The sequence below is a fragment of the Megalops cyprinoides genome, chromosome 1 (assembly GCF_013368585.1).
Source record: "Megalops cyprinoides isolate fMegCyp1 chromosome 1, fMegCyp1.pri, whole genome shotgun sequence".
NCBI lineage: Eukaryota > Metazoa > Chordata > Actinopteri > Elopiformes > Megalopidae > Megalops > Megalops cyprinoides.
This window is the reverse complement of record NC_050583.1, coordinates 11,267,720-11,283,084: the sequence shown is the minus strand read 5'-3', so window position 1 is coordinate 11,283,084 and position 15,365 is coordinate 11,267,720. Positions and strand designations below refer to the sequence as shown.

General features: G+C 45.8%; 1 protein-coding gene and 1 non-coding gene across 2 annotated transcripts; one reads left to right on the top strand and one right to left on the bottom strand.

Annotated features, from left to right (window-relative positions):
* The first annotated feature begins 2,676 nt into the window (after positions 1–2,676).
* On the top strand, positions 2,677–14,044 carry il12rb2l (interleukin 12 receptor, beta 2a, like). The gene is made up of 15 exons (XM_036546962.1): positions 2,677–2,864; positions 3,950–4,231; positions 5,169–5,304; positions 5,893–6,050; positions 6,160–6,323; positions 6,683–6,830; positions 7,417–7,481; positions 7,758–8,004; positions 8,629–8,811; positions 9,356–9,457; positions 9,984–10,118; positions 11,389–11,532; positions 11,986–12,061; positions 12,535–12,619; positions 13,160–14,044. Exons 1-15 carry the CDS (start codon positions 2,810–2,812, stop codon positions 13,526–13,528), a joined length of 2,349 nt encoding a protein of 782 aa, XP_036402855.1. The 5' UTR covers positions 2,677–2,809; the 3' UTR covers positions 13,529–14,044.
* Positions 10,964–11,035, bottom strand: trnaa-cgc. The gene has a single exon. It is a non-coding gene; the product is annotated as a tRNA-Ala (tRNA).
* Positions 14,045–15,365: the final 1,321 nt, after the last annotated feature.

Below are 15,365 nucleotides of genomic sequence, written 5' to 3'. Positions count from 1 at the left end.
ACTCAGCCCAGCTAGGGTTGTCATGTTGCCCGTAGTCTAGAGCCGTGTTTCCCAACCCTGCTCCTGGAGGCACACTGTCCTGCATATCTTCTATGTATCCTTCCTGCTTGACTAAATCAGGTGTGCTCAGCTAATCAAAAGTGCCACTGATGAGTTCAGTCAGGTAGGTAGAGCAGGGATAGATAGAAGATATGCAGGACGGTGTGCCTTCAGGAGCAGGGTTGGGAAACGCTGGTCTAGAGGGTATCTAGGGCTGTGTCAAGCTTGGTATTATATACTCGTCGGATCTGTTCTGCCACAAAAATTACTTGGTATAGTCAGTGTGAAATACACACTTATATCCCCTTTTTCATGCACCTTGACCTCTTGTTGTTCTTAAACAGGGGAGTTAAAAGGAGTAGAAAGGAACCACGATCTTCCGGTGTTCACAGAGAAGTGGCGCATGTGCCAGAGATGCTGAGAGTTTGCGGTTCTTCAGAACCAGTCTTGCAATCAAGGAATGTTTTATACACTCCATACATCATCTAATCAAACTTTACCCGGACTTGTAATTTATGTATTTATGTTTGTGCAGCCTTTGTGCAGCCCTATTTTGGAATCGTCAAATTGTTTAAGTAGTAGGCTTGTCTCACTGTGACAACCTCTGCACTTGCTGAGGTGAGATAAAATCCTCTCATGCATGTGCACACAGCCAATGGCTATTTAGATACTGCAGATCACACAGTGTACTGAAATGGAGTAGTTACTCATTGAGGTCTCATAGGTGCTCTTCCACCAATGTCATACACACAACCCACAGGCATCTGACAAACCTCAGGGTGCCTGAGAGCAGTCAAACATGCAACCCCTGCTGACAGACCCACCACTATCCCTGGCAAAACGGAGCCAATTTGTTCCATTGAGATGGGCTTCCAGTGTTTGTCAGCTGATGACATGGCTGGGATGATACTGGTACTGTGATGCGGGCGCTGTGTCCTCCCAGAGCCTGTTTCCAGGAATTCAGTGATTGTTAAGTGAAATATCATTACAACGGGGGTACACCTTTCACTATTCAGTGTCAAGATCTAATCATTTCTAAACCTGCCCTAGCTCACAGTTAAAAACAAAACGAGTCAGAAAACCGTCGTCTCTGAGTCACAGTCTCAGAGGGTGTGTGGTAGTTCTCGCTTCCTGTGGTAGTTCTTGGGAACACCTCCAGTGGTCTCACCTCCGTATGTATGACAAATTGTTTCTTAGGTTGACACGTTCTGCAGAATTGCGCAGAAGCTGTGAAGCCTTTTGTGTATCGTAGCTGCAGAAGGAAGGGTTGATGCCGAAGGGATGGTGGTGCTTCAAGCGTTGGTAAGGAAGCATAATAGGTCTAGGGTTGCCACCTATGTGTGACAAAAATCTGGACACTGTCATACCAACGACCGACGGACCGCTTTGCCCACGAGCAAAAACACATGTCCATTAGACCGACGTAACAGAATTAGAGAAGGCTTTGTGCTTTGTGAAGTAGGGTTGTTCATAGCCCTGAACATTTTAAATACCTTCAGTATCTTCATGAGAAGAAACAGCTGCTTACCTGATTGCTTAGATACTGGTGCGTGCTTTGCTTGTGCTTGCTTTCACTCCCTCCCGGCTAAACAAATAAATAGGGGGATGATATTAGAGTTGCACTTACCATACTTACAACTAATCTGTAGCCATTTACAGCACAGTTCATTTGATTTACTTAGTTTATTCGGGAAAACTTTCTGGGACTGACTATTAAAAAGAAGGACAATCCCAGGAAAACTGGGACAGGTGGCAACCCGAAATAGGTCTGGCCCTAGTGGCTGTGCTCTTTGTTGCTCATTTGAACAGTCATAGTAAGTACTTGTAATGTGAATGGTAGATTGAGAATGTCTTTTCTGAGGAGGGCACTACCAGCATTGTAAAACGGTGATAGAGTGAGTGTGTTTTGGGGTGGGGGGTAGCTGTAGGCGTACACAAATTGTCTCACACTCACAAATATAGAAAGGAAACTTCCTGTTTGTGCCGGTCTCGGTGACATCTGCAGCCTTTAGGACGCAAAATAATACAATCGTGTGTGATTAAGAGCTCTTTTACATCAAGGGGACTACTCCTGACTCTGTGGTCTGATCAGCCATAGGGACCCAGCTGTAGAGTCTTTGGAGGTGAATGGGAGACAATGGGACCTGTCTCCACAATATTCTACATATAGAACACTTTTTTTCAAGCGTGCTTCAGCCAATTGGAGATATTTGGAACCAGTTGTGGGACAAGATTCACCTCCAGTGAGGTGTAAGCATTGCTGGAGATTTTAGCGAATCAGGGGCAGGTGTGCTTACCTTTCATCCAATCAGATTAGAAGCATTGGAGTAATAGCACAATGATTAACAACAGGAATAGAGATTATGGATTAGGGTTAGTGTTAGGTGTTGATGGTTTGTGGTTAGGGTCAGGGTTAGCATTAGCTGTTAATGGTTAGGTGTTAAAATTTAGAGGTTAGGGTTACGCTTGGTGTTAGAGTGAGGTACATCATTCTGGGATCAGGAGACAACTTTTTTGCCACTGACTTTTTGCAAGATGAGTAACACTAGTCATTCATGTTTTTATTTCTCACCACCTGTGCTCGAAATTAATTTGGTCACAATACTGTTGCCCCCACAGAGACAGTTGAAGCTGTAAACTGCCCACACAAAAAAATATAAACTCCAGGCCTCTGCAGTGGTGGCAGTTGCACAGAGCTGACTGTGCTGTAGATGGCAGCTGTGTCCCTGAGTGATCTCCCTTGTCACCCAGCCAGTGAGTGCGTTGAGTGATGCTCCGGGCCAGGGCCCTCCAGCTCTTCTTCTTCACCTGTTTCCATCATCAAGGTGAGTAACTTCAGGCACCGTTCTCACTGCAGAAGAAAGACGTATATAAGCTACCGTGTCAGCACAACAGATTCCAGTACTAGCACTCAATGCGCTATAGCTGTTATGACAGAAATTCGCATTGCATTGCTTACGTGCCTTGTGAACCAGTGCATGTTTTAAAAAGACCGTCGGTGCTCCTGAGCTGGCTAAGCTGGATAAGGTGCTTCCTCCCTGAGTCCTACAGCTCAAATCTGGGTTCGAGCTGTGTCGTTCATCGATGATGCTGGGAGTCCGTAGCTGCAGAGCACGATGGGCTGTTTCACTATGTCGACTGGGTCACCCTTGTATTACTGCTTTGGCACCCTCTGAAGCCACGTCAGTGGAGACGCGCCTACCCTCCAGTTGGCATTTGGTGGTCCTGGTAGTGTTAAAAAATAGGCTTTGGCCGCATACAAGTATATTGGAACATTGCATTCATCTCGCATCAGTACTCCTGTGTGAACACAGATGGTGTTGCATGGTGAGACAATCTAAATGTAGCACAATTGGCTATTCAGAAAAAAGACAATGTTATGTGAAATGTTTAAGAATATATATTCTTATTTATAGAGAGAATAGGATAAAAATTTATAAGACTAAGAATACAGTATACATATGAAAAATGAGATATACTGTACTTACAGTATGGACATGATGAAAGAACAAATAATCAGACACAAAAACTGTATGTTTGGCACCAATTAACAGGTAGCCCTTAAAATGAAATGACCTGCACTTATGAAAAAAATCTGATCAACCATGATTGTATTTATTTGCCTGGCCTTGCCCTGTACTCTCCATTATACTTACAAACTGTATATATGCTCTATATATGCCAGTTCATATGCTTACATAAATACATACTTAGATATATGTATTCCATTTACTGGGAAGCATTTCCTTTGAAGTTCTTTGAAAACGTTGTTTGAAGAGCAGTGTCCTACCAGAAATGTGGGCCTACATATCCTCACATGAGAATTCCATTTCCCCTAACATATTCCATACATTTATGCTTCTTCATAATCTCTGTCTGTCTCTCTCGTTCTCTCTCTGCTGGCTTCCAGTTCTCTCAGCGGGGGTCATATGTCTATGGGAGACGTTTTTCCACTTGGGCCGTAATGTGTCTGGGGCATGTCGGATACAGCAGCCCGCCCCACCAGGCTGTCGCGGTGGATCTCTACGTCTGGCCGCAGACGGGCAGCTCCTTCCGCCCGATCACCACTCCATCGACGCTGCTAATTTCACAGTCCCTGCACCGGCTGCGACGAGTATTCACCTGCACTGCAAACTCGCCTGCCCTGCCTCCAACTCAGGCAAGACCTGTGATGTCACAGTGCATGGAGGCTGTAAGTGTGACATCATTCCTGTTGTCCTGTTCTGGGATTTAGCATACTGTCAGTCACATCACGCCAGTAAAAAATATTGCATGTTCATGTTATAGATCCCTTGTTTATTTGGCCATTAGCACACAGCACTCAGGCGTTACATGAAAAATGATCAGTCCTTTGCCCTACATTTATTACTACAGTGTGTATGAAATTGAAGCTGGAGTTTTCATATTAATTGTCTTCTAGAAAAAAAGTAAATCTTAGAAAATTAACCCCAGCATTAGTGTTTTCTTAGATAGACCAACCACAGATCAAATCAACTTGGCATACAATGATGCTTTCTAAATGCTTGGTACAACAAACCAAAAATATTCCCTGGGTTGCATATATTCACATAGTACCATCCTACATGGTTTTTTTATGATCCACTATTCAGGTGGTAGAAGATAATGCAGACATTGATGTCTTGTACTACAGCAGCTGGCCACTGTAATGACCTATTTGGTTTATGTCTCTTATACTAATAAGACTAATAAGAAAATCTCTGCCGTTTCTCTCGTTAGTTCATCACTTTGATCAGGTTATTTTGATGGAGGATGCAGGTGGGGCAGGTCGTGTGGTTAGCTTTATCAGTCAGAGTTGAACTGATAGTGGTAAGGTGGAGAAAATACAACTGCCACATTTTTCAGAATCGCTGTGAGATGCAGTTTCCTGTTTGCGGAAGGAAGCATTCGGTTATTTGTGAATTGTGCTTTGAGAAAACGTTCTCTTTGCTCGGCCGATGGCGTCATCCACGTTCAAAGCGCAAATGTGTGAAAAAATAGAACACAATCAAGAAAGATAAAAAAGAAGAATACACACCTCAAAGCCACCGAATGCCACAGGAAGTTGGCTTGTCTGTCTTTTTTCCGCTCCTCTCCCCTCTTCTCACCGATCCCTCGTCCCGCCTCTGAAGATCCCCCCTCCCGCCCGTCCCGGCCGCAGTGCCACATCCCCCACGACGGCGCTGACCTCCAGTGCGTCTGGGACCCGGGGCGCGACACGCTGCTCTCCACATCCTACACTCTGCACTGGGACACCGGCGCGCTGGGGTGAGAGCCAGGGTGTCGACCGCTCTGCCTGCTTCCACACGCCGCCGTGCAGAGCGCGTGGTCCTGCTTGTGCTGACGCGTCGTAACTGTGCCTTTGTGCTCCCGTGACGCCCTGCTCATATGGCGTTTTTCAGCACATCTTCCCCAGCCGCCTGATGAATTCCGCTTCCCCAGTCGCCGCTCCACACTTGTATGTCTCCTTCTTGCTCACACTTTTTCATGTATGTGTGTGTGTGTGTGTCTGTGTGTGCAGATGCATGTGTTTCTGTGCGTATGTGAGCTTTGTGTGCGTGTCTGTATCTGTGCGTGTGTGAGTTGTGTGCGTATGTCGCTATTTGTGTATGTGTGGGTTGTGCATGCGTTTGTCCCTATGCATGCGAGTTGTGTGTGTTTGTCCATATTCGTGCATGTATGTGCACATGGTTGTGTGTATGAGTATCGTTATCTGTCTCTCTGTGTATGTGGGGTTGTATGTCCGTATCTGTGATTATGATTTGTATGTATGTGTATGTATGTCTGTGTGTGACTTGCGTGTGTATGTCTATATCTGTGTGTGTCTCACAGCCTACTATGTTTTTTTTTTCCCAGATCAAACTTTGCTGGCACCGTTACAGTGAGTGAAAGGAGCGGCGTCATATCACGTAAAAGGTTCAGCGCCTACAGCTACATGTCTGTGTGGGTCAGTGCCAGCAACCCCTTGGGTTCAGAGCAGTCTGAAAACGCCACCTTCAACTCCGGCGATGTCGGTAGGCCTGCCAATCCCTCGTCAAGCTCCCACCAACTTTCTCCGCCTTGGAAAATGCCCTGGATCTTACCATTGTCATACCAACCCCCCCCACCTCCCTTGCATTGCAGTGAAGTCCCCAACCCCAGTGATCTCCAGCCACTTCTCTGAGCCCGACTGTCTTGAAATCCAGTGGGATGAACCAGAGTGTTTCTTGTCAGGCCTGAGGAAGAAGGGAGACGATTTGAGCTGTGAGGCCCAATATCGCAGAGCGGATGAGGACATGTGGACAGAGGTGAGAATGATCGAACGAAGAGAGAGAGAGAGAGAGAGAGAGAGAGAGAGAGAGAGAGAGAGAGAGAGAGAGAGAGAGAGAGAGAGAGAGAAAGATCATAAGGACACAAGAAAACACAATGAGACCTTCCCAGCCTAGCTTGTCAGCATTTGTCTGTAATATAAAGTGATTCTGTCACTGACTCCACCAAAAAGTCCAGCAAGATGTAACCTATATATAACTCCATGAGTGGAAATGGAGGAGGGAAAGGGGGGGGCTGAGAAGATGGGAAGGGAACCGAAAATGCGTAACATGCCACAGTTTCACAGTTTCACTCACTCTCGTGTTATGTGCATGCCTGGCTCGCGCACCGTTCACAGGGAGAGGATGTGGGCCAAAACAGCTTCCTGCTACAGGAGCCACAGCCCTTCTCTGATTACATGTTCCGGGTCCGCTGCACCTGCCTTGGCAGCCCTAAACTAACTAGTGACTGGAGCAAAACCTACGCTGCATGGACTATGGAGGCAGGTGAGGATCACTATTTATGGTGTCCCTGGGAAGTGTAGTCCATGGGCCCATCTCCCCTTTGGCTATATGGGTAATAGAGTCAAAGGAGCAGTGAAGCAAGGGCTGTCTCAGCTTGTGAATATGGAGTCTGGTCAATAAAGCTCCATAATGTTCTCCATCCATGTTCATCTCTAAAGTCACCTCTTTCTTCCTGTACTGGACGGTATGATGTTAGATACACTATATGGACAAAAGTATTTGGCCATACCTGTTTTTCAGGGTTTGGGCTAGGCTCCTTATCTCCAGTGAAGGGCAATCTCAATGTATTTGAATACAATGTCATTGCAATGTAATGGTCAGGCATCCGAATACTTTTGTCCATATAGTGTATGTTTACCTGTCATGAAAACATATGTAACGGACGGGCAAGACTCAGAGAAGCGCCATTCTGACAGGTGTGTGTGTGTGTACATGCATGCATGTGTGTATTTATAAAGGCGAATTTGAGTGATATATAGTCCATCTTAACACTCCGTAATGTCCTCCATTCATGTTCCTCTGTAAAGTCATCTCTGTCTTCGTGTACCCCTCTCTTTCTCTCCCTCAGCCCCTGTGGGACTGCTGGATATGTGGAGTGACTCCAGAGCTACAGAGCAGGCCCTAGTTTGGAAGGTAACTCACACTATTTTAAACAAGAAATCAGGCCTTATTTATAAAGCCTTACCAGTAAATGTTGTTAAACCTGTTGTTAAAGAAAAAAAGAAAACTTTTTTGCAACTTTTAAACTGATTTCCAAATGGTTTGTGAACACCTACAACTGTCGCAACATTAACTCTTTAAATGTCATCATGAAAACATCACTCTAACCTCTCAGTTTCTCTCACACTCCTTGTTTCTCCCTGTTTCTGTCTGTTGGTGCCACTTTCTCCCCCTGTGGGTCTTTTCCAGGAGTTGCCTCTCACAACAGCTCGGGGTATAGTGCTGGGATATGTCGTGACTGTAGATAGCGTTGCGGGGAACAGGACAGTGATGAATATTTCGGCAAAGGACCTGGGGGTGAGGAAGCGGGGCGGGGGTGAGGTTGGGCAGTGCTGCCGTCTCCCGCTCTCCCTCTGGAGCGTAACGGGGGTCAACGTGTCTGCGTACAACTCAGTGGGCGCATCGCGCCCTGCAGCCCTGGTTCTTCCCACCACAGGTGAGCTGTGAAAGACCGTGTAACAACCTGTTCGGGGTGACCTCTGCTCCAGAAGTCATTATAACATGCACGTTGCGGGCCGGCAAAATGGGAGCAGTTTCCGTTCCCCTCAGACTGGTCATATAGGAGGCATTTGTGAAGATTTGACTTTCACTTCACTTCACATTCAGTTTTACTTTGTGGGACTTACCAGGCACACCTGCAACTGGTGTGTTTTTCTCTCTCAAAACAGTACACTCTCAAACGGCACCTGACTTCCTGGAAGAGCCGCTGTGTGTTTGAATTGTTTGAGGGGCTTTTTCCTCCCCAAAGTCAGCAGCCCGGGCCCTCTGTTACACGTGCTTTGGCTTGCTTTTCTGTGGTCTGCGTTTGCCAATGATTCAGACTATCTCTCAGATGTAACAATTTGTGAATTCAGCACACATTGCTTTCCACTCAGGACTCCTGTTTTCGTTCAACCTGAGTCATCTCTGGAGTTCCAGAGATGCTTGCCAACAGTCCTTGTTGCTTTTATGATGCATCAGTCTGTGGCACAGAGGTCAGCGAGAGTGTGTGAAGGGTGTACCGACACTGTGTGTGTGTGGTAAAATAGTGACGTTCCCCTCACAGGTCCTTTTGTGCCAGTGTTGTTATCTGTCACTGTGGTAAAGAAAGGGAACGGACTTAACGTTTCCTGGCATCTGCCTTCCCCGCTCACCAAGAACGTACAGGAGTATGTGGTACAGCGTGAGGAGGCGGGACTCCCTCGCACTCAGGGGTTTGATTGGACAAGGACGGACAAGAGTCAGAGAAGCGCCATTCTGACAGGTGTGTGTGTGTATGTGCACGTGTGTGTGTGCGTCCGGGCACGTTTGTAAACCCATATTGGCAAATCTGAGCATGATGCACAGACTTTAAATCAGGGATGTCAAACTCAGTACCTGTAGAGACGACTGCATGTTGTCTTGTTCATTGACAAATTCCCCTGGTCAGTTTAACTAAGTGGCTGAATACATTGGCCATTTCCCCAGATTACCCTACAGTAAATTGTTTTTAAGTTCAAAGGAAAGCATACAGTCTTCAACTGTGATTTGTAATTTGCAGACCTGTCAGTGTGAGTAAATTACTCTGCCAATTATGTCAATTAAGAGCAGAGATTTGATATGTCGATGTGAATAAATGATTGTGGCAATTATGTCATTAAGGGCAGATATTTGAGAGCCCTGAACTGATATGACATGGAGATTAAATGAAGTATGTTACTATGTATTACTAACTGTTGTCCAGGACCTGAGGGACCAAACCTGTAGGGTTCACATACAGAAACATTGCTACCTTCCTTCAATTAGTGTGTCTCTGTGTCCACCTTCAGGTGACTTTAGGAACTACACGCCTTATAATGTGACACTGTTCAGTGTTGTTGCCAGCCAGTGCTACCTGCTTGGCTCTGCCATTGCTTACACAGTGCAAGGAGGTAAGAATTCTGTGTACCTATGTTAGTGTCTCTGTAATTCAGCCTGTATCTAATATAGTTGTCCAGACAATACTCCATTAATCGCTGCTCAGAATATTTTGATCCATCTGACCACTTAAAGACCATTTCTGAGAGTGACACTGGCAAACATAGTGGACACAACCTTGGTTTTCTGTGCTCTGATACATTCCATTACATTATTAGCATTTAGCAGATGCTCTTATACAGAGTGACTTACATCGATTAGGGTTTTTTTTAACAGTGTTATTTATTCAGCTGGAGATTTACTGTGGCAATTGTGGGCTAAGTACCTTGCCCAAGAGCACAGCAGCAGTGCCCCAGTGGGGAATCGAACCGGCAACCTTTTGGTTACAGGTCCTGCTCCTTAACCACTATGTTTTGATACATTTTTGCGATTCATTAAACAAACTACTCAAGGCAAAGTGGGTCTGCTCTCTGCCTGAATCTGTCTCACTGGGCGCTTACTCTGTTTTGATCTAACCCACCCTCATTACTTTTGTTTCAGCCCCCCCTCAAGTGCCGGGGTTTCAGGTCTCAAAGATCTCCTCCTCTGATGTCACTCTGACATGGGAGCACATCCCTTTGACCCAGAGGAGGGGCATAATTCGACAATACAGACTGGGGCAGGGCAACAACACAGGTATCCACTGTCTAAGTCTGATTTTCTGTTTGTTTGCTTCCTTTGTGCTTGGAACTTAGCACCTGTCTTTTTACGCATTATATTTTCAAGCATAAAACTGAACGCAAGAGACCATCATTCAGTTTTATGCTTGATCCTTCATGCATTGCACTTTGTCGACAAACGTATGTCCTGCCCAGACGGACACACTAACACACGACTGGACTCAACACTGCTGATTTACATCCTTGAAACTACGCTGAAAGTTGTGTGAGCATAAATCTGCAGCCTGTTCGACAAACTCAGCTCGCACTACCTTGCCGTTAGCCCTGTTAAAATATACTGGATATTTTCTCATGCTTGTAACGCTCAGGGGACAACCGCACAGGTTTTGTTTGCGTCAGGATAACGGAACAAGCACAGGTACTAAACACTGGCACATGCCAACAAAAGTGCACACATGGACAGACTATCATGTAATTTGGCATTTGCCTCTTTTCCTCACTGACACATGAACAGCTTTAAGACACCCCCCCCCCCCCAAACAAACCTTAGAAGCTAGGACTTGCAACACAAATCACACTGCATTATTTGTTGAGCAGACACTCTTCCATAGAGTGCACAGCGTCCATTTTCTACAGCCGGGTATTTTACAGAAGCAATATGGATTAAGTACTATGCTTCAAGGTTACAGCAACAGTGGCCTTCTTGGGAATTACAAGTTATGATCCCTGTTTCTTTAGCATTATGCCAGACTGCTGCCGCAAATTCACTGCACTTCGATATCATAGTATTGCTCGAAGAATCTTTCCCAAATTCCTCAACATGGGTCAGATTTGTGCAGTCTGAATCCATAAAAGCTGGCATGGAGATGCTGGGGATTGAACCCAGGACATCATACATGCGAAGCATGCGCTCTACCACTGAGCTACATCCCCATCTACAGATGCTCTGAAAAATGTTGACACAGCCAAGGCTGTAACACAGGCACTTAGTGAAACACAGTCTCTCTGATGCACAGGCCACACCATCACAATCATCGGCCATTGCATGGATACGCACACACTTGTGAACATGCACGCACATGCACATGCATATGCACAAGCATACACACACACACACACACACACACACACACGCGCGCGCTCTTTCTGTTCCACAGACTGCCAGCGCAGCACTCTTTAGCTTTCAGCACATACTCTGTCGCGCTCACACCCTGTCTCGCTGTGCGAAGGCGATGATGTCTGTCTTCACTGTCCTGCCGCCCCTCCCCTCTCTCTCTCTCTCCCAGAGCACATCGTGAAGGGGGACAACACCAGCCTGCGTCTGTCGGGTCTGCGGCCCGGTTGGAGGTACAAGTTCTGGATCAGCGCCGAGAGCGAGGCAGGAGAGGGGCCGAGGCACGCTGTCACGTTCTCCACCCAAAACACCACCGGTACCGGAGCTGCTCCCCCGGATCTCGCCCTCTCGATCTGCCTGGCTTTCCCAGGACTCCTTTATGCTAAATCTGGGAAAAATAAAGTACAGTAGCTGAGACAGATCATAACAACGTATCTGAACTGACAGCACTGTTGGATAGCAGGGCCCCTGTGCATCATGGCAGTTAAAGAACTGGCCAGTAACAATAAAGGGCTCACAGCCAGTAACATGTGGGTTTCGTTCTCATGTGGGGCTCTGCTGTTATACCTCTGAGCAAAGCATGCAGCCCAAACTGTTCATCATTATATTCACTTATAATACCAATGCATACAATTTGCCTAGTAGGGCATGCCTGTTCTGAGAATGCATGTAGTCTGGGGTGAAACTCTCCATGGTCCGGACTCCTGTCCCAGGGTGCATTTGTCCTTCTCCATTTGTTACCCCCTCCTTCCTTATTTTGCTCTCTTAGGTTTCTACACCAGCACATTGTGGGTCCTGGGGTTAGTGCTCTGTTTGGGACTGTTAATGCTGCCCTGGGTACTGAGGTAAGACAGAGGGGCTGGCAACATTTTACATCGGCTTACTTGTCAAACACGGTTGCTGTGTTGTGTTGTGGCTTAAATGTGCATTTGTCTTCTGGTATGCCAGTGATATGCAGTACAATACGTTTTTCCATCACATTACATTGCTGGCATTTAGCAGACGCTCTTATCCAGAGCGAATTACAGAGGTTACAACTTTTACAATGTTATCCCTTTAGGCAGCTAGATATTTACTGAGGCAATTCTGGGTTAAGTAGCTCCCCCAGGGGTAAAGCAGCAGTCTTCCAGCAGGGAAACCACCGGTTTGGTTATGAGTCCTGCTTTGTATCACTGTGCTACACTGCTGCCCCATATGTTCTATGTTTTCCATATGTTCTATGAGGAAACAAATAACCAGATTCATGTATTTACTTGGGGAAGAGCTTCCAATCCTTTAAAAACGTGTATGATGCCTGCATTACCTGCTGTCTCCACAGGAGGGTGCACTGCTTTCTGGTTCCAGCGTGGTGCTTCGAGAGAATACCTGACCCGACCAACAGCAAACTGTTCCACCAAACACAGGTAAGAGCTGTGCATTGTGTGTCTGCCTTGGACTTTCCATACATTGTCATAATTGTCATTAACAATAATGATATGTTTTCATTAGAATGTCTCAATGGGTGTAGTCACTTGAAAATACAACCATGCTTCCCAGAATATTCACTTATATAATGATAATGACAATGATAATGATAATGATGATGATGATGCTTTGCTGATTATCGCTGTGTGGGTTGTGATGCATTTGGTTGAGTATACTGCAAGGAGACCAGAGAGAAATGGCTCCTTAAGGCTGTGGAATAGTCTCTATCTGGGGCAATCCACTGCTGCTTTGACAGCTCTGAGCAGTAACACAAGCAGATTAGTCATGGCTGCAGGGTTTGGGCTTGCCACTTCACTTTGTCATTCACTGCTGATGCTGCAGTAATTTTTGAGGGAAGGATCTAACATGGCTAATTCCATAGCCATTAGCAAGTCATATACTGAAAGATGGATGGGTGATGCCTATAACTACCAAAATTGTATCTGTCTGTCTGTCTGTCTGTCTGTCTTCCTGTACAGAACCCTGTGTGGTTTGGGTCCGGTCGTGACGTGGACCCCGACCCGAAGCTCACTCTGCTGGAGGTGGTTGAAGCCCTGCCCGTCTTCTTGGAGGAAACACCCTCACTGGACAGACAGACAGAAGGAGCAGTCACACAGCGTGCAGAGGAACAGCTTCAGGCTGACAGGAAGAGGCTGCGGAAGGGTGAGGAGAAGGAAGAGACTGGTGTGGAGGGCTTGTTGTTGGTAAGTAGGGAGGCGGGCTACAGTGAAGTCATCTCTGGAGCGGAGAGAGACAGTGGAGAATCCGAGCTGAGCTGGAGCGCCACGGAAACGCAGCTGTTCTCAGGCTACGAGAAGCACTTCATGCCCTCCCCCCTGGAGGTGTGACCTCACACTTTGACCTGCCTCCCTGATTTGGGTGGAAGCCAGACTTTGGATGGAGGAGGGGACTGGGAGGGTGAGAGTGTTGATGTGGTATGGAAGACGAACACACACAGAGGTACAGGGATGCATTGTCGTCACGGCGTTCAAAGGTCAGAGTTCACCCTTTATAGCAAGTGATCATCGGTGGTGGACCACTGACCCTCTCAGTCACAGGATGAAGGAAGTCACACCCCTCCTCACCTCACTTCACTGACTTCCTGTTACTGCTTGTATTAAGTTCAAAACCTTGGTGCTGGCATATAGGACAGTGAATGGGACAGCCCCACAATACCTCAGAGCAGTGTCCAAACCCTATACACTGGCCAGATCACTCCGCTCTGAAGCCCTGGGGCAGCTGACTGTCCCCTCCCAGCGGGGTCGCTCTTCCCAGCCATGATGCCTGCCTATACTGGTCCCACAGCGGTGGATTGAACTTCCATCTTCTGATGACTCTTCAGACTGTATCTTTTTCCCCTTCAATTCCCACCCCCTAGCACATGGTACTTGCACTATTTGTATCACTTGCTGCTTATTTACTGGTACTTCTTGCCATGGGCTATCGAGGGTGTGATTTACTGATATTGTAATATATGGTAGTGTATGTGCTTAACAACTTCACACAGTTTTCTAGGCTGTCTAGTTCCAGATTACCACAAATTAACTTGTGGTAGGGCTTGAATAGTGTTATGCTCACACTCACTGCTCTGGGAGTGTTGTTAGCCTGGACTGACACTGTTGCTCATTCAGCTTGAAAGGATACACTCCTGTTCTCATGTACTGGAAGTTGCTCTGGATTAAGAGAGTCTGCTAAATGCACGTAATGTAATGTAGTGTCATGACGCTCAGGTTTTACCCAGCAGATCTCTAGTGATGCTAAATAGTTGAGAATGTTCCAGGTCTGCCTTGTTGTGATCAGTTTGTGGTCAGTAAGCTTAGCATGCACATTCAATTGACACAGTCTGCATTCCCCTGCTGTATGGTGATGGCGGGTAATACACTGCAGGGTTATGTGTGGAGTAATCCATATGATGTGATAGCTCATGCAGTTCATGGGGCTTATGCATGCAGGAGATTGTAAAGCATTTCTACCTCCACAATTTGGCCAATCAAAATCAATGTTTTATTTCTGTAATGCAACCATGTGGAAGAACAAGAAATATTCTGGGAAAAGTCACACAAAGCATAAGGCAGGAATCTAACACACATGCTGGGCAGTTAAGGATTTAACTGGTGTATGTGTGTATTTGGTGTTGGTAACAAACTCAGGGATAAATTAATGACATTGGAAAATATCAGGAGGAAAGAAGCCATTACTTCTTTTTCAGCTAAACTGTTACAAATTAAGCTAATATTGATATGATATACCTGTGTCTATATTTGTGGTCAAGAATTTTATTTTTGATAAAAGATATATGTTACACTGGCAAATCTAAACTTTGTAAACATATTCTTATGTTTTTTCTTATTTTCTTCAAAAATATGATCAAAGTGAAAAAGGTATGTTAATAAAACAATGTGAGAAACTTTGCTTTGTTTTTGTCATTTTTACAGTTTAAATGGAAAAAAATGAAGACAATTTAAAAGTTTATCAATGTCGACATCTGGTCCCATATTTCATCATTAGGGTATCACTACTATATACCAAGACCTTCATAATGAAAAATAATACATTTATCAGCAAGTGGGAATCTCCTAACAGTGTGTAAACCTTTAGGGTGCTTAAGAAAAGGATAAGGAGAAAGTGAAGCCTGTACTTTGTAAGAGTGCTTTTGCCAGGTGTTTTAGAGTTAAGTAATGAATT